At 45.0% G+C, this 22,057-nt stretch overlaps 1 protein-coding gene across 1 annotated transcript in view; it reads right to left on the bottom strand.

The window, feature by feature from the left end:
- Positions 1-662: 662 nt before the first annotated feature.
- Positions 663-22,057, bottom strand: part of pcbd2 (pterin-4 alpha-carbinolamine dehydratase 2) — a 46,497-nt gene continuing 25,102 nt past the window's right edge. The window contains exons 3-4 of the mRNA XM_033029325.1: positions 3,278-3,358; positions 663-962 (exon numbers count right to left, since the gene is read on the bottom strand). Of these exons, the coding sequence (XP_032885216.1) occupies positions 864-962; positions 3,278-3,358 (180 nt within the window). The 3' untranslated portion in view covers positions 663-863. The remainder of the gene's footprint in view (positions 963-3,277; positions 3,359-22,057) is intronic.

Below are 22,057 nucleotides of genomic sequence, written 5' to 3'. Positions count from 1 at the left end.
CAGGATACTGAGTTGGATGATCAGCCATGATCATATTGAATGGCGGTGCAGACTCGAAGGGCTGAATGGCCTACTCCTGCACCTATTTTCTATGTTTTCTATAATGGGCCTGTAAGGCCAACTTAAGACTCTATATTTTTAAAAACATTGAAACTTCAGGATACAAGATGGCGCCGGAAATGTGGCGACTCTTTAGTTTAGTTTACTTTACTTTAGCGACACAGCGCGGAAATAGGCCCTTCGGCCCACCGAGCCCGCGCCGACCAGCGATCCCCGCACATTAACACTATCCTACACACACTTGGGACAATTTACAATTATACCAAGCCAATCAACCTACAAACCTGTACATCTTTGGAGTGTGGGAGGAAACCGGAGATCCCGGAGAAAACCCACACGGTCACAGGGAGAACGTAAAAACTCCGTACAGACAGCACCCGTAGTCGGGATCGAACCAGGGACTCTGGCATTGTAAGGCAGCAACTCTACCGCTGCGCCACTGTCCCTTTGTGTACTGCCTCAATGTAATCTTCTATTCTTACACTCCTGAGCTTAAGTATGATTGTGTACATGTGTGGTAGGATTTTATTGAAATGTACAAAAAACCAAGAATTTCACCGCATCTCGGTACATGGCAATCAGGTACCGCTGAACCATTGAGAATACAGTTTCAAACAACTTACTATTCACTGCATTACTATTCACAGCAGTCATGACCTTCATTTTTGAAGGAATTTAAAAATGGGATTACACGTTCCATTATTCTTCCCAATTTCACCGTGAGCTTAAATTCCTTTAAAGGTATATTTTATGCAAACCCCCCTCGCTGTTTCCCCCCTGGAAGAAAAAAAGGCACAAAACAACTAATTGGGAGAAGCAGCAGCTTGTTCGATGAATTTTGCCAGCTTAATATCTTTTTTGGAGAGACCACCGCAGTCATGGGTCAGGAGAGTGATCTGAACCTGGGGGAGAGAAATATATGTACATTTATATTAAATGCATGATTGAGTCACCATTCCACTTTAATCAAAGAAGTGATCTTGAGACGAAACTAAAGTGGGGCAAAATTAATTTTGGTACAGGTCCACCATCGATTTTCCGGCACCCTTGGTTCCAGAGCCTTGCCGGATTATCCGTTTTGCCGGGTCGGCCATAGTCGGAACGTCCCGCCTAGGCCACCGTGGGGAGGGGGGAGATACTGGCCCACAAAGCTGACCTCGGAAGTCAGCTATGGAAACGGATCTGCCGGCTCCAGCCGGGCTGGGGTTCCAGAGCCCCAGGGGGTCAGGGGGCAGGGGGTAAACACGACCCACCGATCAGCCGCGGAAGTCGCGATGAGGTCGAGATAGGCCGCCTCGTTGCGCCACATTTTCGGGGGGGGGGGGGACTTTCGGGAAAGGGGGCTTCAAGTGCGTTGTTGTAATTTTGTCCGGATTATAAGAGGTGCGGGAAAATCAGTGGTGGACCCGTATCTCAGGTTTTGCGGGAAGGGTGTGGTGGGGAGGGAAAGAGGACGTTTTGAGGAAGGAGTGGGGAAGAAGTCATTTTGGGGGACGAGTTGGAGACGAAGGGAGGGGAAGAGGAATTGTTGAAGGATAAAAGGTGGTGGGAAAGAGGAATGTTTCGAGGAGTTGGAGATAGGGGACAAACTCTTGCAGGATGAGTGCTGGTGAGGTTCATAAGAGGTCATTTTGAGGGATGATTTGGAGACGACGGGAGGGGAAGAGGAAATTTTGAGGGATGTGTCGGTGACAATATTTTGTGGTGCAACAACAACAGCATTTGCTCTGGTCCAATAGTCTATATGAGCTGAACCAGCACTAAAACACACACAAAATGTGGCTAGTTACAGTGCTATTAATGCTTAAGCAAGCCTCTTTGATGCTTGTTTTGTGGAACTGCACACAACATAGAAACATAGAAACATAGAAATTAGGTGCAGGAGTAGGCCATTCGGCCCTTCGAGCCTGCACCGCCATTCAATATGATCATGGCTGATCATCCAACTCAGTATCCCGTACCTGCCTTCTCTCCATACCCTCTGATCCCCTTAGCCACAAGGGCCACATCTAACTCCCTCTTAAATATAGCCAATGAACTGGCCTCGACTACCCTCTGTGGCAGGGAGTTCCAGAGATTCACCACTCTCTGTCACAAGGAACAAAAGGAGAGAGTAAGGGCTAACTAACTCTGCTGTAAGGTATTAACCAAGATGGCAATGTCTGAGAATACACTGGTTCGGGCTTGTAGCACCTTATAACACCTGACTGTCCCTAATCATCCCTTGCCCATCCAAATGCCTGCATATCCTATCCCTCAGAATACTCTCCATCAATTTACCAACTACAGATGTTAAGCTCACCGGCCTATAGTTCCCAGCATTTTCCCTGCAGCCCTTCTTGAAAAGAGGCACAACATTTGCCACTTGGGTGGGGGAGGGATGGAGAGAGAGGGAATGCAAGGGTTACTTGAAGTTACAGAAATCAATACTCATACCGCTGGTTGTAAGCTGCCAAAGCAAAATATAAGATGAGATGTGAGATGAAATATGAGATGAAATATGAGATGCTGTTCCTCCGATTTCCATTTAGTCTCACTCTGACAATGGAGGAGGCCGAAGACTCCTAGACCATATACATATATATACATACATATATACATACATATATATATGTGTATATGTGAGCATGTGTATATATACACACACTGAACTTTTTTTCTCTTGCTTATCATATTGTTTACAGTGTACCATGTTTACATATTCTGTTGTGCTGCTGCAAGTAAGAATTTCATTGTTCTATTTGGGACTCTCTTGAGATAATGTTTACCAGTCTGTGGTGTGCTGAGGAAACATGGTGTGCTGGTGCTGACATCGCTAATATGGCACTGCTTTGAAAGGAGCGAGGCACATGTGATGTGTTGGAAGGAACTGCAGATGCTGCTTTAAACCAAAGATAGACACAAAATGCTGGAGTAACTCAGCGGTACAGTTAGATAGGCAGTCACATTTTTGAGTTAGATATAGCTCTCAGGGCTAACGGAAGCAAGGGATATGGGGAGAAAGCAGGAACTGGGTACTGATTTTGGATGATCAGCCATGTTCATATAGTGAATGGCGGTGCTGGCTCAAAGGGCCTACTCCTGCGCCTATTTTCTATGACAGGCAGCATCTCTGGAGAGAAGGAATGGGTGATGTTTCGGGTCAATAATCTTCTTCAGACTGCTGCAGACTGAATTAATACACAACGTCTTGCTGTGAAACTATCGTTCACGTTACCTTGTGGTACACATTGAACCATTCTGGGTGATGATTCATTTTCTCTGCTTGTAAAGCCACACGCGTCATGAACCCAAAGGCCTGGAACGAGATTCAGTTTGGACATAAAGTTAACAACCTCAAATTAAAAACCACCATTCTATATACTATCAAAGGTTAAATGCAAAGCTCAATTTAATGAACCTTAATAGTAAAATTAAAATCTGTGCCTGACTTTACCCTCTTAAATGAAAAAATAAACCAATTTTCTCTCATTTAAAACAAATGTTGAGTCAAGTTTAGTGCATATTCATCTTTAATGTTTCAGCGTGCTTTGTTTAGCTCAGTCTAGTTTAGTTTAGTTTAGTTTAGGAACCGGAGACTCTTTTCTGCTGCAGCCTTCAACCGCCTTCCCAGCCTATATATATTAGTTAAAATAAACACTCAAGCCAATATAAGATGTAGACTCTTGTGTACAGCCTCAGTTTAATCTACTATTCCTACACTCTTGTACATAAGAAAGATTGTGCCTATGTATAGTAAAATTTTTATGGAACTATATGCAAAAAAGGAAATTTTCTGTGACAATGAAGTCACTTATTTCCAGTTTCCGCCCACATCACAAAGACGCACGTTTGTAGGTTAATTAGCCTCATAAAATTCATCCTGGTGTGTGGAGAATTGATGAGAACGTAAAATTAGTGTGAACCATCGAGTTTTAATGTATTAGATTTTATCATTTAAAAAGGGGCGGCACAGTGGCCTATGGTAGGGTTGCTGCCTTCGTGTGCTGTCTGTACAGAGTTTGTACGTTCTCCCTGTGACCGCGTGGGTTTTCTCCAGGTACACCGGTTTCCTCACACACACCAACGACATACAGGTTTGTAGGTTAATTGGCTTCAGTAAAGATTGTAAATTGTCCCATGTGTGTAAGATAGTGCTAGTGTATGGGGATCACTGGTCGGCACGGACGAGGTGGGCCGAAGGGCCTGTTTCCAGCTGTATCTCTAAGCTAAACTATCTCTAGACTAAAAATCCTACTTTATATTTTGTATAAATGCTGGTTGCGATACAAGTAGCTAGCAACACACCAATAAGTGACTGTGGAGCCACTTTGATGTGACTACGATGGGCACAAAATGCTGGTGTAACTCAGCGGGACAGGCAGCATCTCCGGCGAGAAGGAATGGCGACATTTCGGGTCGAGACCCCTTCTTCAGAATACTTAGAGAAAAGGGAAACGAGACATATAGACGATGATGACTAAGATGGACACAAAAAGCTGGAGTAACTCAGCAGGTCAAACAGCATCTCTGGAGAAAAGAAATAGGTGATGTTTTAGTCTGCAGCAGCGTCTCGACCAGCAACGTCACCAATACCTTTTCTGCAGAGATGCTGTCCGAACCCGCTGAATTACTCCAGCTTTCTGAGTCTCTCTTCGGATTAAACCAGCATCTGCTGTTCCTTGCTACACTTGATGTGACTAATAATCTTTGAAATGAACTGACAGGGAAAAATAGTCTTCAACGAGTTCCTTCGTTAAAATCAGTACTACAGTTTAATAGAGGCTTTTCTGTCTATATTTCAGACCCTTGTTCGAGCTGCTGATTGCCCTGCAATTACTGGGTAAGGAAACATCCAGCAATTACGCACTGATATGCAGGCATACCTCAGGAAGCCTTCAAATGTTTCATGGAACTAATTTCCATTTTACATTATAAACTATTCTCTGTTCCCCGAGAGAGTGTTTCTCTTTATAATATTTAGATCAAATTTCAAGCCATTGGACAGTTCACCCAGCCCATTAATTGTCTCCATTTGTACCAAATCACCCTCTGTGTGGCACAGTGGCGCAGCTGGTCGACTCCGGGTGCTCCGGTTTCCTCCCACATCCCAAAGTCGTGCGGACTTGTGGGTTAATTGGCCTCTAGAATTGCGCCCGGTATGTCGGGAGTAGATGAGGTGGTGGGATAATGTAGAACTCGTGTGAATGGGTGATCTATGGTCGGCGTGGACTCAGCCAGCTGAAGTGGGTTGTTTCTATGCTGTGTCCCTAAACCTAAAACAATCAGAATTAAATATCATAGGGAATGGATGAGAAGGTGGGATGACAGAGAACTAGTGTGAACTCCTAATCTGGTCTCCTAATCTGAGAAAATACATTCTTGCCATAGAGGGAGTACAGAGAAGGTTCACCAGACTGATTCCTGGGATGTCAGGACTTTCATATGAAGAAAGACTGGATAGACTCGGTTTGTACTCGCTAGAATTTGGAAGATTGAGGGGGGATCTTATAGAAACTTACAAAATTCTTAAGGGGTTGGACAGGCTAGATGCAGGAAGATTGTTCCCGATGTTGGGGAAGTCCAGAACTAGGGGTCACAGTTTAAGGATAAGGGGGAAATCTTTTAGGACCGAGATGAGGAAAACATTTTTCACATAGAGAGTGGTGAATCCCTGGAATTCTCTGCCACAGAAGGTAGTTGAGGCCAGTTCATTGGCTATATTTAAGAGGGAGTTAGATGTGGCCCTTGTGGCTAAAGGGATCAGGGGGTATGGAGAGAAGGCAGGTACAGGATACTGAGTTGGATGATCAGCCATGATCATATTGAATGGCGGTGCAGGCTCGAAGGGCCGATTGGCCTACTCCTGCACCTATTTTCTATGTTTCTATGTTTCTAACTGGTCAGCATGGACTCTTTTAGAGTTACAGCGCAGAAACTGGCCCTTCGGCCCACCAAGTCCGCACCAACCAGCGATCACCCCATACACTAGCACTATCCTACACACTAGGGACAGTTTGCACATTTAACTGAAGCCTGCACGTCTTTGGCGTGTGGGAGGAAACCAAAGCACCAAAACCCATGCGGTCATGGGGAGAACATACAAACTCCGTACAAACAGAACCCATAGTCAGGATTGAACCCTGGTGCCTAGCGGTGTAAGGCAGCAACTCTACAGCTTCAACACTGTGCTGCCCACCTACAGCATAACTCGGTGGGCAGAAGGGCCTGTTCCCGCAAATGACAAAAGTTGAGCAATAACGAGTTGTAACTCTTTGGGTATCGTGGCGCTATCGAATGTTAGTGACAATTCAATGATTGGCTTTGCAATTTCTAGGCCATTGCATTTTCTTTCAGGGTCTACAATATTTTCTTTTGCTCTCCATTCTCTAGATTACAACAATTTTTAATTTGAAATATCATATGTTCTGGGCAACATATTGCAAGCTGAAAGGATGGATGCAGATACGCTGTATCTCAGATTCTATGCTGCATCTCCAAACTAAACATGACAGAAATAGTTACTTCATATGATCTTTTAACAGTAATCTATTTACTTGAAACGCACTTCACAACTTTTAATTTTAGAATACACTTCTTCCACTCCAGGATTACCACACGTTTAATTAAGGTCTTCCTGAGACATTATCATCTTGGTATTTGTGCTCACTTCCATGAGAAATACAAGCCCTTGACCTTCCTATATTAATCACATAATTCAGAGCCTGGCATTAGGATATTAGAAGGGACCCGGGTTCGCTCCTGACTTTGGGTGCTATCTATGGGGAGTTAGCACGTTCTCCCTCTGAATGCATGGGTTTCCTCCAGGGTGCTCCGGTTTCCTCTGACATCCCAAAGACGTGCAGCTTTGTTTTATTAATTGGCCCTGGTGTGTCGTGAGTGGATGAGAAAATGGGATAACATGGAATGGGTAATCGATGGTCAGCGCAGACTCGGAGGCCGAAGGGACTGTTTCTATGCTGTTTCACCAAACTAAACTAAAACTAAACCAAAGTTAAATATCATATCACTTCATAACTTACTCTCCTATCATCTCTCACTGATCAAACACGTCTGTTAAAAACACATATATTCCCCTTCATTGCACACAAGAGTTTTTCTCCCAAAATTAATCCATGTGGTTAAAATCAGTGACTTCTCATGGCCAAGGCTGCTCTAAAGAATTTCTAAGTGCAAGATTTTCAACGCAGAGTTTTCAAGGTTATGTTTCTTGTGCGTCAGATGTTTTTTATAACTCCCATGCTAAATCCTAATCCCCTCCCCCACACCATCTAGTCATCAGTCTTTGTAAGGGCCTGTCCCACTTGGGCGTCATTTGCGTGTCATGCAGCTGGCGCGCAAAGATTTTGTGAATCCCAAAATCCTGGGGCGCCACGCGCGACCGTGCGTCATTGCCTCCGCCACCACGCCTCACCAAGCGCCATGCACGCGTAATGCACGCCATGCGCGCATCACGGGCATGTCACAACGCGCGCGTCATGCATCATGACACGTAAATCATGTCGCGTAAATGACTTGCAAATGACTCCCAAGTGGGACAGGCTCTTTACCTGTTCATTCTGATGCCGGGAATGAGAGAGAGGTCCTGATCTCCCATCTACCTCATTGGAGACCCGTGGACTATTCTTAATCGGACTTTATCTTGCACTGTGTGTTATTCTCTGCCACAGAAGGCAGTGGAGGCCAATTCACTGGATGTTTTCAAGAGAAAGTTAGATTTGGCTCTTAGGGCTACCGGAATCCACTAGGAGTTAGATTTGGATCTTAGGGCTAACGGAATCAAGGAATATGGGGGAAAAGCAGGAACGGGGTACTGATTTTGGATGATCAGCCATGACCTTATTGAATGGCGGTGCTGGCACAAAGGGCAGAATGGCCTACTCCTGCACCTATTTTCTATTTTTCTATTCCCTTTATCCTGTATCTGTACACTGTGGGTGGCCCAATTGTAATTATGGATGGCATTTCCGCCTACTGGATAGCACGCAACAAAAAGTTTTTCCCACTACCTCAGTGCACGTGACAATAAGTTAAACTAAGATCATACGTGATAGGAGTAGAATTAGGCCATTCGGCCCATCAAGTCTATTCTGCCATTCAATCATGGCTGATCTATCTCTCTCTCCTAACCCCATTCTCCTGCCTCCTCCCCATAACCTCTGACACCCGTACTAATCTAAGGTAAAATAAGCTACTAAACTAAACTACTAAGCTCAACTAAACGAATTGGAACAAGCACCTCGGTCACTTAAAATGCAGTGAATATCCGGCCCGCCTGCCCACTTTACCAGCAATCAACTCCCACAGAATATAGTACAGACAGTTCTCTGGCCCTAATAGAAATGTCAGGGGTGTCAGGGGTGTCAGGGGCGAAGGCAGGAGAATGGGGTTGAGAGGGAACGATAGATCACCCATGATTGAATGGCAGAGTAGACTTCAAGGACCAAATGGCCTAATTCTGCTCCTATCACTTATAATAATAATAATAATGCATTTTATTTGCTGGCGCCTTTCTGGACACCCAAGGACACCTTACAGGACATAAAATCACAATACATTTATCAATATTAAAATCAAGTTGATTAAAAACAAAAACAAAACAAAAAAAAACAGAAATTGCACAAAACATTTTAAGTCATTAAAATCAGGGTGAACATGGTGGAAGTTATGTCGGGTATGCTAATCTAAACAGGTGTGTTTTGAGTTGTGATTTGAATTGATCGATAGTGTCCAGGTGATGGATGGGAGGTGGGAGAGTGTTCCAGAGACGTTGGGCAGAGCAGCTGAAGGCTCTGGCACCCATGGTGCTGAGTCTAAATGTGGGGACAGTTAAAATTGCAGCTGAGGAGGAACGAAGTGACCGGGAAGGAGTGTATGGTAGCAGCAGGTCAGAGAGGTATTGGGGAGCAAGGTGGTGTAGGGCTTTGAAGGTCAGCAGTAAAATCTTGTAGTTAATCCGGTGGTGCACAGGGAGCCAGTGGAGCTGAGTGAGGATGGGTGTGATGTGGTCCGATGATCTGGTGCGGGTGATGATCCGGGCTGCAGAGTTCTGAATGCATTGGAGGCGATGAAGAAGTTTATTGGAGGTGCAAGTGAGGAGGGCGTTGCAGTAATCGATGCGGGATGTGACCAGAGCGTGGATGAGGACTTTTGTATTGTCTTTGGAGAGGGAGGGGCGGAGTCTGGAGATGTTGCGGAGATGAAAGTATGCCGAGCGTGTGATATTGCTGATGTGGGGGCCAAAGGAAAGTGTACTGTCCAGAATGACGTCGAGACTTTTGACATGGGAGGAGGTGGGTATGGGTGAGCCATCAACTGAAATGGTGAACGGGTGGGTTTTGGAGAGTGTGGACTTTGAGCCAATTAGCATGATTTCTGTTTTATTTATTTATGAGCTTATAAACTAATGAAATATCCGCGTGACCAGTGCAAACATGCTGCTCCACTGCATCAAAGTTTTAAAATGCTTTCACAAAATCCTGTTACCTTCAAGTATCAGGTTTGGGGTAAGACAAAAACTTTACCTCCGTTCTGATTCAGCAAAGTACACCAGTCTAAAACTGGCACATCTGACTGTTAACATGCCTCATTGCCTGTTGCCACTCTCGCTGTTCAAACTAGTTCATATTCGCTTATTGATAAAAGCATAAACTTAGGCATAGCAGATTTTTGCTTTCATTACTACAGTAATTGTTATATTTTGCTAAGGCAATACCCATATTCAAGAAAGGGTGGAAACAGAGAGCTGGAAATCTATAAGACTATTATGTGCAACATGGTGGCGAAGCGGTAGAGTTGCTGCCTGTCAGCGCCAGAGACCCGGGTTCGATCCTGACCATGGGTGCTGTCTGTACAGAGTTTGTGCCTTCTCCCTGTGACAGCGTGGGTTTTCCCCAGGTGATCCAGTTTCCTCGCACACTCCAAAGACGTGCGGGTTTGTAGGTTAATTGACATCGGTTACATTGTCCCTGGTGTGTTGGATTGTACAGGGAGATCACTGGTCAACATGGACTTGGTGGCCAGAAGGTCCTATTTCCACGCTATATCTCTAAAGTCTAAGGTTTTAAAGTCTAAAGTAAAATGTTAATATCTCCTAATTGGATCTGCTAGATTAATTTCTAAGGAAAAAAAGGATGTGAAGAAAATCAGAATACAATTGATCTTCCACCTACACCCCATCCATCCTCCAGTCTCACAGTTCATGCCTCTTCTCTCCTTATCCCACAGCCTTTTGTCTCCTTTTCATCCCTGGCCATAAGGTCATAAAGGATAGGAATAGAATTAGGCCATTTGGCCCATCAACACTACTCCGCCATTCAATCATGGCTGATCTATGTCTCCCTCCTAACCCCATTCTCCTGCCTTCTCCTAATAACCTCTGACACCCGTACTAATCAAGAATCTATCTATTTCTGCCTTAAAAATACCCACTGACTTGGCCTTCACAGCCCTCTGTAGCAAAGAATTCCACAGATTCACCACCCTCTGACAAAATTAATTTCTCCTCATCTTCTTCCAAAAAGAACGTCCTTCAATTCTGAGGCTAGGACCTCTAGTCCTAGACTCTCCCACTAGTGGAAACATCCTCTCCACATCTTTGACCACCCATCTGCTAATCAACCCCCCTAACATTGCCTGGTTTTGTCCTGCACCTAAAGACGGGTCCCGACCCAAAACATTGCCTACGTTGTAATTAGAAAAGGGCCATCTTTACAAATATCAATTTTATAATCGCAAAATCTAAAACCATTAGATTTTGTTTTACAACAAATGCTCCAAATACCAATTTTTTTAATTAAGTTAAGAGCAGCGCAAGGGTGCAGCTGGGAGAGCTGCTGCCTCACAGCGCCAGACACCCGAGTTCGATCCTGACCTCAGGTGCTGACCTTGCGGAGTTTGCACGTTCTCCCTCTGACCTAGTGGGTTTCTTCCCACATCGCAAAGACGTGCAGGTTTGTAGGTTAATTGGCCGCTATAAAATTGCCCCTGGTGTGGGCGAGAAAGTGGGATAACATAGAACTAGCGTGAACGGGCGACCGATGGTCGGCATGGACATAGTGGGCCGAAGGGCCGGTTTCAATGCCGTGTCTCTAAACGCAACTAAAAGCAGTTCGGGTAAACATACCCCTTCCAGCCACCCCTTCACCTCCTCTCCCTGCTGACTTTGGAAGTCCAAACTAAATTTAAATCAGCACCAGGAAGTGAGGAATTGGACGAGGCATGATACAGGCTCCACAAATTTGCCTTTACTTTATTTCTGTTTATATTTGAATTCACTGGAACAAAATCTATCCCCCAAAAAACTCCCACCAAGTAAATGAGCATGAGGAATTTAAAGGCTAATTTTACAAATCAATTCTTCTGGCAATCTTAATTAATTCATGTTTAATATGCCTCAAGAAGGGTTTTTTTTTTTTCCACCAGTGTGCTCTAGACAAATTCCAACACTAATCAGGCAAATTAGAACTCTATTATTTAAGTGGTGTCTTATTATCCTCTAAATATTTGCAGTGTACGAACATACTAACTTCATTGAGCCGAGATGCCAATAAAAAGGAAATAGGTTGGGATACAGTCCTGTATTTAGGTTTCACACTTAATGATGTTTGACATTTTTCACATCTCGTCATGTGATCTGTCATTAAGTGCAATTACTTTGCGTAGTATCTGCCTTGAGACCCAATTAAAATAATTGTACGATTCCGGCAACGAAACCTTCCATAATTTGGCCAGAATCTGCACTTCTTCAACTTTGATTACATGAAAATTTAATAAGCCGCAAGATTTTTTTATTATACCTTCTGTCGTGACGCATCCTTACTCATCTGAGCCGCATTCAGGGATCATGTTACGATTCACGGAGAGACAACATTTGGTTCCCAAGTTCTTGAAAGATCAAAACGCCAGCCGTGCAACGAAAATGCCAAGGCAGTCTTTCACATATAATTGAATCTTCTGGCTATAATTGAAGCAATTTGGGCGTTTTAATCAGACACAATAACCCAATTTTACAGAAACAGAACCATAATCAAAAAAAAATTTGCAAAGTGGAAATCAGTCCAAGCCAGATGTATTTTGGTTAGTTCAGTACAGAATCTCTGTGTCTCCCTCTCTCTCCCCTGACTCTCAGCCTCAAGAATGGTCTCAACCTGAAACGTCACCCAGTCCCGCTCTCCAGAGATGCTGCCTGTCCCGCTGAGTTACTCCAGCATTCAGTGTACTTTAGTTCAGCTTTGCCAGGACTTTGTGGGGGGTTTTTTTCTAACAGAGTCAGGTATCCCAGGGGGGAAATTTTAACATTGGACATCCCAAAGTGTCGGGGTATCGATTTCAAATCCAGGTTTGGTTGTAGACAGGAGGCCATGCTGTCTGTTTTACAACAGATACAATGCGGCAGAGGCAGGGGGTAATGGGGAGAGAGAGAAAAACAGAAGGATGTAAAGAAACAATTAGGTCACAGTCACTCAGGCCACTTTTTTAAAGTCTGCTTACACTCCCACATACAACAGCCGCAAGGGGAATAATTGAAAAGCTATACTATTGACTCCATTTACACTTCACGCTGCCTGGAGACCAGTCTCACCACGGACACTCCCTTTCCCCCCTTTCTCATCGGACAGGAGGTATAGATGTTTGAAAACACACAACTCCAGATTTAGAGACAGTTTCTTCCCAGCTGTTATCAGGCAACTGAACGGTCCACTCATCAGCTATAGCGCAATCCTGAACTCCCATCTACCTCGTTTGAGACCTTTGGACTATCTTTAATCGACCCGAAACGTCACCTATTCCTTTTCTTCAACTATGCTGCCTGACCCGCTGAGTTGCTCCAGCATTTTGTGTCTATCGTCTTTGATCAGACTTTAGTGGACTTCAATGTTATATCTTTGCAATAATCCTTTATCCTTTATCTGCGGACGGCTTCACTATATTTATTTTGAGTCTTTTCGTTGACTGGATATCACGCAAACATAAGCTTTTCACTGTACCTCTGTACACGTGACAATAATAAACTAACCTCCAAAGTCACCTGCATCTTTGCTCTGTCTATTGTGGTTGAGTTTGACGATTGAATGGGTGTACGGTAAAGACTTAGTTTAAACTTTAGATAGATACAGCGCAGAAACAGGCCCTTCGGCCCACCAAGTCCGTGCCAACCAGCGACCACCCCATACACTAACACTATCCCGCACAATATGGACAATTAACCCACAAGCCTGTACACCTTTGGGATGTGGGAGGAAACTGAAGCACCCGGAGAAAACCCACACGGTCACAGGGAGAATGTGCAAACTTCATACTGTCAGCACCCGCAGTCAGGAGCGAACCCGGGTCTCTGGCGCTGTAAGACATTCTTGCCATAGAGGGAGTACAGAGAAGGTTCACCAGACTGATCCCTGGGATGTCAGGACTTTCATATGAAGAAAGACTGGATAGACTCGGCTTGTACTCGCTAGAAGTTAGAAGATTGAGGGGGGATCTTATAGAAACTTACAAAATTCTTAAGGGGTTGGACAGGCTAGATGCAGGAAGACTGTTCCCGATGTTGGGGAAGTCCAGAACAAGGGGTCACAGTTTAAGGATAAGGGGGAAGTCATTTAGGACCGAGATGAGAAAATCATTTTTTACACAGAGAGTGGTGAATCTGTGGAATTCTCTGCCACAGAAGGTAGTTGAGGCCAGTTCATTGGCTATATTTAAGAGGGAGTTAGATGTGGCCCTTGTAGCTAAAGGGATCAGGGGGTATGGAGAGAAGGCAGGTACAGGATACTGAGTTGGATGATCAGCCATGATCATATTGAATGGCGGTGCAGGCTCGAAGGGCCGAATGGCCTACTAATGGCATCTAATTTCTATGTTTCTATGTATGGCAGCAAATCTACTACTGCACTACAGTACCACCCCATATCTGATCTGATCAGATCTGTATATATTATCTGTTTGGATAGCACGCAAACCTGTTCACTGTATTTTGTTACACGTGACAAAAATAAATATAAACCTAAAAAAATAAAATATTGCAAATGTTTGAAATCTGGGAAGGGAGTGTGTAAGAGCTACTTTCTTCAGAGTTACTGTGTAACACCATATTCTGCACTCAGTTTCTTTCCTCCTTTGTGCTACCTGAAGTACTCGTGCATGGTGCGTTTTGAACAAAGTTGCTCACTGTATCTTGGTACACGCGGGAATAAAAAAATCAGTACCAATTCCAATAATTGCTTTCAGACTTTTCCAGGCATTAATAGACGGCACAAAAGCAGATGGAAGAAATGCCGGACGTGCACACTGAAATGAGAAATAAATAAAGTGCTGGAGTAACTCAGTGGGACAGGCGGCATCTCTGGAGAACATGGATTGGTGACGTTTCGGGTCAGGGCCCTTCTGCAGACTCATCAAACTGAAGAACGGCCCCAACTTGAAATGTCACCTATCCATGTTCTCCAGAGATGCTGCCTGACCCGCTAAACTACTCCAGCACTTTGAGCCATTTTTTGTAATCCACCATCTGTAGTTCCTTGTGCCAACATGTATACTGAGTTCCATTGAGAACATTCTTCCTGTCAAACTTCCATATTAAAAGGACACCCATCTCTATGCCAGAGCTGGGGGCCAAGTTTTATCAGGCATCAGCTCTAGTTACTCCTGGCATTCATGCCCCAGCAATACGATAACTTGCAAGGATCCCCAACTGCAATCCAGGTCATAATGCGCTTCAAAATCTAAAATGTTCATAAGTTATAGGAGCAGAACTAGGCCATTCTGCCCATCGAGTCTACTCCGCCATTCAATCATGGCTGATCTATCTTTCCCTCTCAACCCCATTCTCCTGCCTTCTCCCCATAACCCTCGACACCCTTTCTAATCAAGTATCTGTCAATCTCCCCCTTAAAAATACCCAATGACTTGGCCCCTTCAGCAGCCTGTGGCAATGATTTCCACAGATTCCCCACCCTCTGATTAAAGAAATTCCCTTTCAGTCTAGTTTATTGTCAGTTCAGTTTAGTTTATTGCCACGTGTACCGAGGTACAGTGAAAATTGTCATCTCCTTTCTAAAGGTAGGTCATTTTATTCTAAATTGTTATTGCAAAATAGAATACCTTTTGTCAGCTGTGATGTTAGAAACATAGAAACATAGAAATTAGGTGCAGGAGTAGGCCATTCGGCCCTTCGAGCCTGCACCGCTATTCAATATGATCATGGCTGATCATCCAACTCAGCATCCTGTACCTGCCTTCTCTCCATACCCCCTGATCCCTTTAGCCACAAGGGCCACATCTAACTCCCTCTTAAATATAGCCAATGAACTGGCCTCAACTACCTTCTGTGGCAGAGAATTCCACAGATTCACCACTCTCTGTGTAAAAAATGTTTTTCTCATCTCGGTCCTAAAAGACTTCCCTCTTTGTTATATTTGTCTCCATTCTATCTAGTTATGTATTTTGCCAAAAATACTAACGCTGGAATAAATCTAGAAATATTTTAAAATTATTTTCAAAGGCTTGAAACAAAGCTCTCTATATCTAACTTAAGCACCTAGCACGTGTCTTGGCACGTGTCTCCGATCATAAGCTCATACGGTTCACCATCCCTTCTCCGACACCTCGCCCCCGCTTCCTCCGAGAAATCACATTCCGTAATCTAAAATCCATTGATCCCCTCCATCTCTCTGACCTGCTCTCCACCACTCTCCCCCTGGACTCAGCCCCCATCTCTCCTGATGATCTCACAAACCATCTCAACTCCACCTTGTCCACCTCCCTTAACACTATGGCCCCCCTCAAAACAAGAACCGTAACTTTCAACACATCTTCACCCTGGTACGCACCTGCACTTCGTAAACTGAAACAGACTGGTCGCCGACTTGAACGACTCACAAAGAAATCATCTCTCACAGTCCACCTTGAAGCTTACAAACTCCACCTCACTGACTACAAAGATGCCCTCATTGCTGCAAAATCTGCCTACCTCTCCTCCATATTCACCGATCCCTGCCTAAACCACAGAACCCTCTTCTCCGCAGTGGGCAACCTCCTCAAGCCTCGAGCAAACACTCTCCCTACCTCTACTCCGGATCTCTGCAACTCATTCCTCCACTTTTTCGCTGATAAAATCAGCACCATCTATCAATCTTTATCCCCTGTACCCGACTCCCCAGCATCTACTCCACCACTAACCAAGGCCCCTCCTTTCAACATCTCCACTGACCTCCTTACCCGTCCTCCACACTGCTTCCTCTCCCAGTTTGACCTGGTCACCCCTACTGAAATCTCCAAACTCATCAGCTCTTCCAAACCCACTACCTGCTCCCTCGACCCTCTCCCCACTCCCCTGCTGAAGTCCTGCCTCCCCGTTCGCTGCCCCTACCTCACTAATCTCTTCAACTCCTCATTGTCCCAAGGAATTGTCTCCTCCGCTTTCAAAACTGCTGCTGTCACACCAATCTTAAAGAAACCTGGTCTTGATCCCTCCTCTCTCATTAACTATCGCCCAATCTCAAACCTCCCCTTTCTTTCAAAAACCCTGGAGCGTATCGTTGCGTCGCAACTTCATTCCCACCTCCTTGCGTATAACCTACTTGAACCCCTCCAATCTGGCTTTCGCCCCCTCCATAGCACAGAAACTGCTCTCCTCAAAGTCCTCAACGACCTCCTCACCTCTGCTGACACTGGTTCCCTCAATATCCTCATCCTCCTCGACCTGAGCGCAGCCTTCGATACAGTGAACCATAACATCCTGCTCACTAGACTCAAAGACCTCGGCATTGAAGGCTCTGCACTCAGCTGGCTCCGTTCCTACCTTTCCAACAGATCCCACTTCATCTCTCTCCACAACCACACCTCTGCTACAGCCACAGTCACTCAAGGCGTTCCCCAAGGCTCCGTACTCGGCCCCCTCCTCTTCATCATCTACATCCTCCCCCTTGGTCAGATACTCCGCCACTTCAACCTGGACTTCCCCTGTTACGCCGATGACACCCAGATCTACCTCGGCACCAAATCCCCCCACAACCCCCCCCCCCCTCTCCCATATCAACTCCTGTTTGTCAGCTATAAAAACCTGGATGCAACATAACTTCCTCAAACTCAACAGCGATAAGACAGAATTCCTCCTCATAGGCTCCAAAGCCACACTCAGCAAAATCAATAACCCCACTCTCACCATCGACGGCACCACTGTCTCCCCATCTCCCCAGGCCCGCAACCTTGGCGTGATCTTTGATTCCACCCTCTCCCTTGAGCCTCACATCCGCCATGTCATTAAAACCTCCTTCTTTCATCTCCGCAACATCGCCAAACTCAGACCCTCTCTCACACCTCCCGCTGCTGAAAGACTCATCCATGCCTTCATCTCCTCCCGACTGGACTATTGCAACTCACTTCTCCTTGGCATCAGCTCCATCTACATCAACCGACTCCAACTGGTCCAGAACGCAGCCGCCCGACTCATCACCCACACCAAATCCTGGCATCACATCACTCCAGTCCTCAAACAACTTCACTGGCTTCCCATCTCCCACCGGATCACCTACAAAATCCTTATCCTCACCTACAAAGCCCTCCACCATCTGGCCCCCCCATATCTCACTGACCTCCTCTCCCCCTACTAACCCTCACGGTCCCTCAGATCCACATCAGCCGGTCTCCTCTCCATCTACAAGTCCAACCTCCGCAGTTTTGGGGACAGAGCCTTCTCCAGGGCAGCTCCCAGGCTCTGGAACTCCCTCCCCCAACTGATCCGCAATTCCGTGTCCCTCATCATCTTCCAGTCCCCCCTCAAGACCCATCTCTTCACCTCTGCCTATCCTTAGCCCCATGTCCCCCTCCCTTTTCATCTGTGCATTAATTGCCTCATATTGTGTTTTGAATTGAATTCTGTCTTTACTTTGTGTACTAGTCATGTCTCTACTATTTATTTCATTTCCCTTACATGTTTTTCCTCTACCTGCTAAATTTTTGTAAGGTGTCCTTGAGACTCTTGAAAGGCGCCCATAAATAAAATGTATTATTATTATTATTAGTAAGCTAAATGACACAAACTCTGCAGCCCTACATTGTATCTAGGCATGTGTATTTTTAGTTGGAGTTTCCAGGAAACAAACCAAGGACAGTTGTCACTCCACCGACGTTAGTTATTCTGCTGCCAGCTATGCCATAGACAGTAACACTGGGACAGCGAAGCGGTAGAGTTGCTGCCTTACAGCGCCAGAGACCCAGGTTCGATCCTGGCTACGGGTGCTGTACTTTACAGAGTTTGTACCTTCTCCCCATGACCTGCGTGGGTCTTCTACAAAAACCTTGGTTTCTCCCCACACTCCAAAGATGTACAGGTTTTTTGGTTAATCGCCTTGGTTTAATTGTAAAGATTGTCCCCAGCGTAGGATAGTGTTAATGAGATGGGGACAGTCGCTGGCTGGTGTGGACACGATGGGCCAAAGGGCCTGTTTCGGCGCTGTATCTCTAAACTAATCAGCTGCCTCGGAGTCAACGGGTGATTGAACAAAGGAATCTAGGATTCATGAGCAAAAAGCAAATTGCTGGAAAAACCTAGTGGGTCAGGTAGCATCTGCGGAGGTAAGGGGATAGTCGATGCTTTGGGTTGAGACCATCAGAATCCTGATGCAGGGTCATTACCTACACCTTCACTTGAAGGCTTGTTCTTACACAAGGGGTAAAAAAAAATGGTCACACATTTACATGGTCACAGTGGATTTGCAAGTGGCAGCCATTGTAAACACAACTGGGTCCAACGTAGATCATTCCGGTCGGCATTACAAGGAGACGCAAGGAACCGCAGGTGCTGGTTGACAAAAAACTATACAAAGTGCTGGAATAACCCAGCGGGTCAGAGAGCGTCTCTGGACAACATGGAGAGATGACATTTCAGGTCGGGACTCTTTTTCAGACTCATTACAAGTAACCAGTCAACAATCAAAATTGTAAGCATTTCCATTATATAGAGAACAACAAAAATCTGGAATAATTTTGCACTGGGAAATTTCCAGAGCAACGTTTGTTCATAAGTTCATAGGAGCAGAATTACGGCCATTCGCCATTCAATCATGGCTGACCTTTCTTTTCCTCTCAACCCCATTCACCTGCCTTTTCAATGAGATCCCCCCACATTCTTCTAAACTCCAGCGAGTACAGGCCCAGTGCCTTCAAAGCCTCATCGTACGTTAACCCGATTATTCCTGGGATCATTCTCGCTTAAACCTTAATACAAAGTTATTCCTCCAAGAAGTTACAATAGTGGAGATTTACTTTCAAGGGAAAACATCATTATGATATAATTTGGAGAATAAAATATCACTCTTACCATTTCACAATCACAATCACAATAATACTTTATTGGCCAAGTATGTTTTGCAATATACGAAGAACTTCATTTGCCAAGTCAGTCATACAAATAAAAAGCAACGGAACACACAAAACACATTTAAACATAAACATCCACCACAGAGACTGCTCCACATTCCTCACTGTGATGGAAGGCAAAAAAAAAAATCAATCTCTTCCCTTAGTTCCCCCGCGGTCAGGGGTCTCGAGCCCTCCGTTGACGGGACGATCTTCACTCCCGTAGCCGGGGGCGTTTTGGCCCCTCCTGCATCGGGGGGGATGTCCGCAGGCCGCAGTTGGAGCGATCCCAGCGAAGGGATCGGCTCCGATATTAAGTCCGCGACCCGCGATGGGGCCAAAGGTCAGTCCGAGGAGGCCTCCAGCTCCATCGATGATAGGCCGCAAAGCGACCGGAGACTCGACCCGGAAATATCGCCGGTGTCAAGTTGGGAAAAGGGGAAGTACAACGGGATCTGGGGGTCCTTATTCATCAGTTAATTGAAAGTAAGCATGCAGGTACAGCAGGCAGTGAAGAAAGCGAATGGCTTGTTGGCCTTCTTAACAAGAGGAGTTGAGTATAGGAGCAAAGAGGTTCTTCTGCAGTTGTATAGGGCCCTGGTGAAACCACACCTGGAGTATTGTGTACAGTTTTGGTCCCCTAATTTGAGGAAGGACATTCTTGCTATTCAGGAAGTGCAGCGTAGGTTTACAAGGTTAATTCCCTGGATGGTGGGACTGTCATATGCTGAGAGAATGGAGCGGCTGGGCTTGTATACTCTGGAGTTTAGAAGGATGAGAGGGAATCTTATTGAAACATATAAGATTATTAAGGGTTCGGACACGCTAGAGGCAGGAAACATGTTCCCGATGTTGGGGGAGTCCAGAATCAGGGGCCACAGTTTAAGAATAAGGGGCAAGCCATTTAGAATGGAGACGAGGAAACACTTCTTCACACAGAGAGCTGTGAATCTGTGAAATTCTCTGCCTCAAAGGGCGGCGGAGGCCGGTTCTCTAGATACTTTCAAGCAGAGCTAGATAGGGCTCTTAAAGATAGCGGAGTCAGGGGATATAGGGAGAAGGCATGAACGGGGTACTGATTGGGGATGATCAGCCATTGAATGGCAGTGCTGGCTCGAAGGGCCGAATGGCCTAACTCCTGCACCTATTGACTATTGTCTATCGCATCTCCGGCAATGTAAGAAACTGAAAAGTTTCCCCCGACGCCCCCCCCCCCCCCACATAAAAACAAACTGGAGAACATTTACACAAACATATAAAACGCACTTAAAATGTTTTAAAGATGAAAAAACAAACAGACTGTTGGCAGGGCTGCCAATCATTCTGCGCCCCTGGTAGTGAAACAATTAACTGGTGACAGAGTGAGATGGGTAGTGTCCAAACTTCTTTAACTGATAAAACAATGTTGGATAAGATTCCACTTCAAGACCAGCTGAAACTTAATTTAATACAGCACTCCATGTGGAAAATGCATTATAATATACATATGGCACATAGGGAAAAGTAGCATCTCATGTTACCCTTGGAATGCGTTTAATAACTTAATACTGTCGCTGGAGATTGTTTTACTGGAGCCCACTGTTTTACATCTTAGTGTGTTGGTGAGCAATTGATTTTGATCTCTGCCCTGAATATGTCTTCAAATTTAATAAACAACCTACAGCGCTGATTTAAAAGTAAAGAAACAGAAATATTTTAAAAAATTCAATTCAATCTAACTCTTAACAAAGTAACTTCAAAACCTGCACCTGGTCTTCAAGTGGAATCTTATCTAATGTTGCTTTACCTGTTAAAGCAGTTGAGAAAGCTCCGTCGTCTGACCACCCTGGACACGCTCTCATTTCACTCCTGCCATCGGGAAGAAGGTACAAGAGCCTGAAAACTGTAACATCCAGGTTCAGGGGCAGCTGCTTCCCAACAACCATCAGGTTATTAAACACTATGAATTCCAACTCAACTCTGAACTACAAACTGTCTTCATTGCACTGAGGACTTGAGGCTTTATTTTTCTCCTTGCACTGTTTTGTTGAGTTTCATATATTTGATCGGTACGCGTGTCAGGGGTTATGGGGAGAAAGCAGGAGAATGGGGTTAGGAGGGAGAGGTAGATTCAGCCATGATTGATGGGCCAAATGGCCTAATTCTGCTATTACTTACAGTATGACCTTATATATTGAATTTATTTTTGTTCATTATCAAAGTGTCCACAGAGTACTATGTTTACATATCTGCTGGTGCTGCTGCAAGTAAGAGTTTCACTGTTCCGTTTCAGGACATACGACAATGAAACTTGACACTTGAATTGTATCATAAATGATCATTGTGATAGATTTATGAAGGGTCTCGACCCAAAACGTCACCTATTCCTTCTCTCCAGAGATGCTGCCTGACCCGCTGAGTTGCTCCAGCATTTTGTGCCTATCTTCGGACAGAACCTTATTCTGTCTCTGCAGTCAAATCCATTCCCCTCCATTAGAGAATACTACACTGGCTGGAGTTCAATATTTCTATGTTCCCTTCCATTTCTTTGTGTCCGCTCCATGTACTTACAAGCTGTGAATCAGTTTTGCCAATACACTTGGTGCCTACGTTAGAAAAGGCGCCTCAACTGTAAGCACTATGAGGATACGACAATTGGTTT

Source organism: Amblyraja radiata, chromosome 11 (genome assembly GCF_010909765.2).
Source record: "Amblyraja radiata isolate CabotCenter1 chromosome 11, sAmbRad1.1.pri, whole genome shotgun sequence".
Taxonomy (NCBI): domain Eukaryota; kingdom Metazoa; phylum Chordata; class Chondrichthyes; order Rajiformes; family Rajidae; genus Amblyraja; species Amblyraja radiata.
Note: the sequence above shows the minus strand (reverse complement) of the source record. Positions and strands in the feature narration are given on the sequence as shown.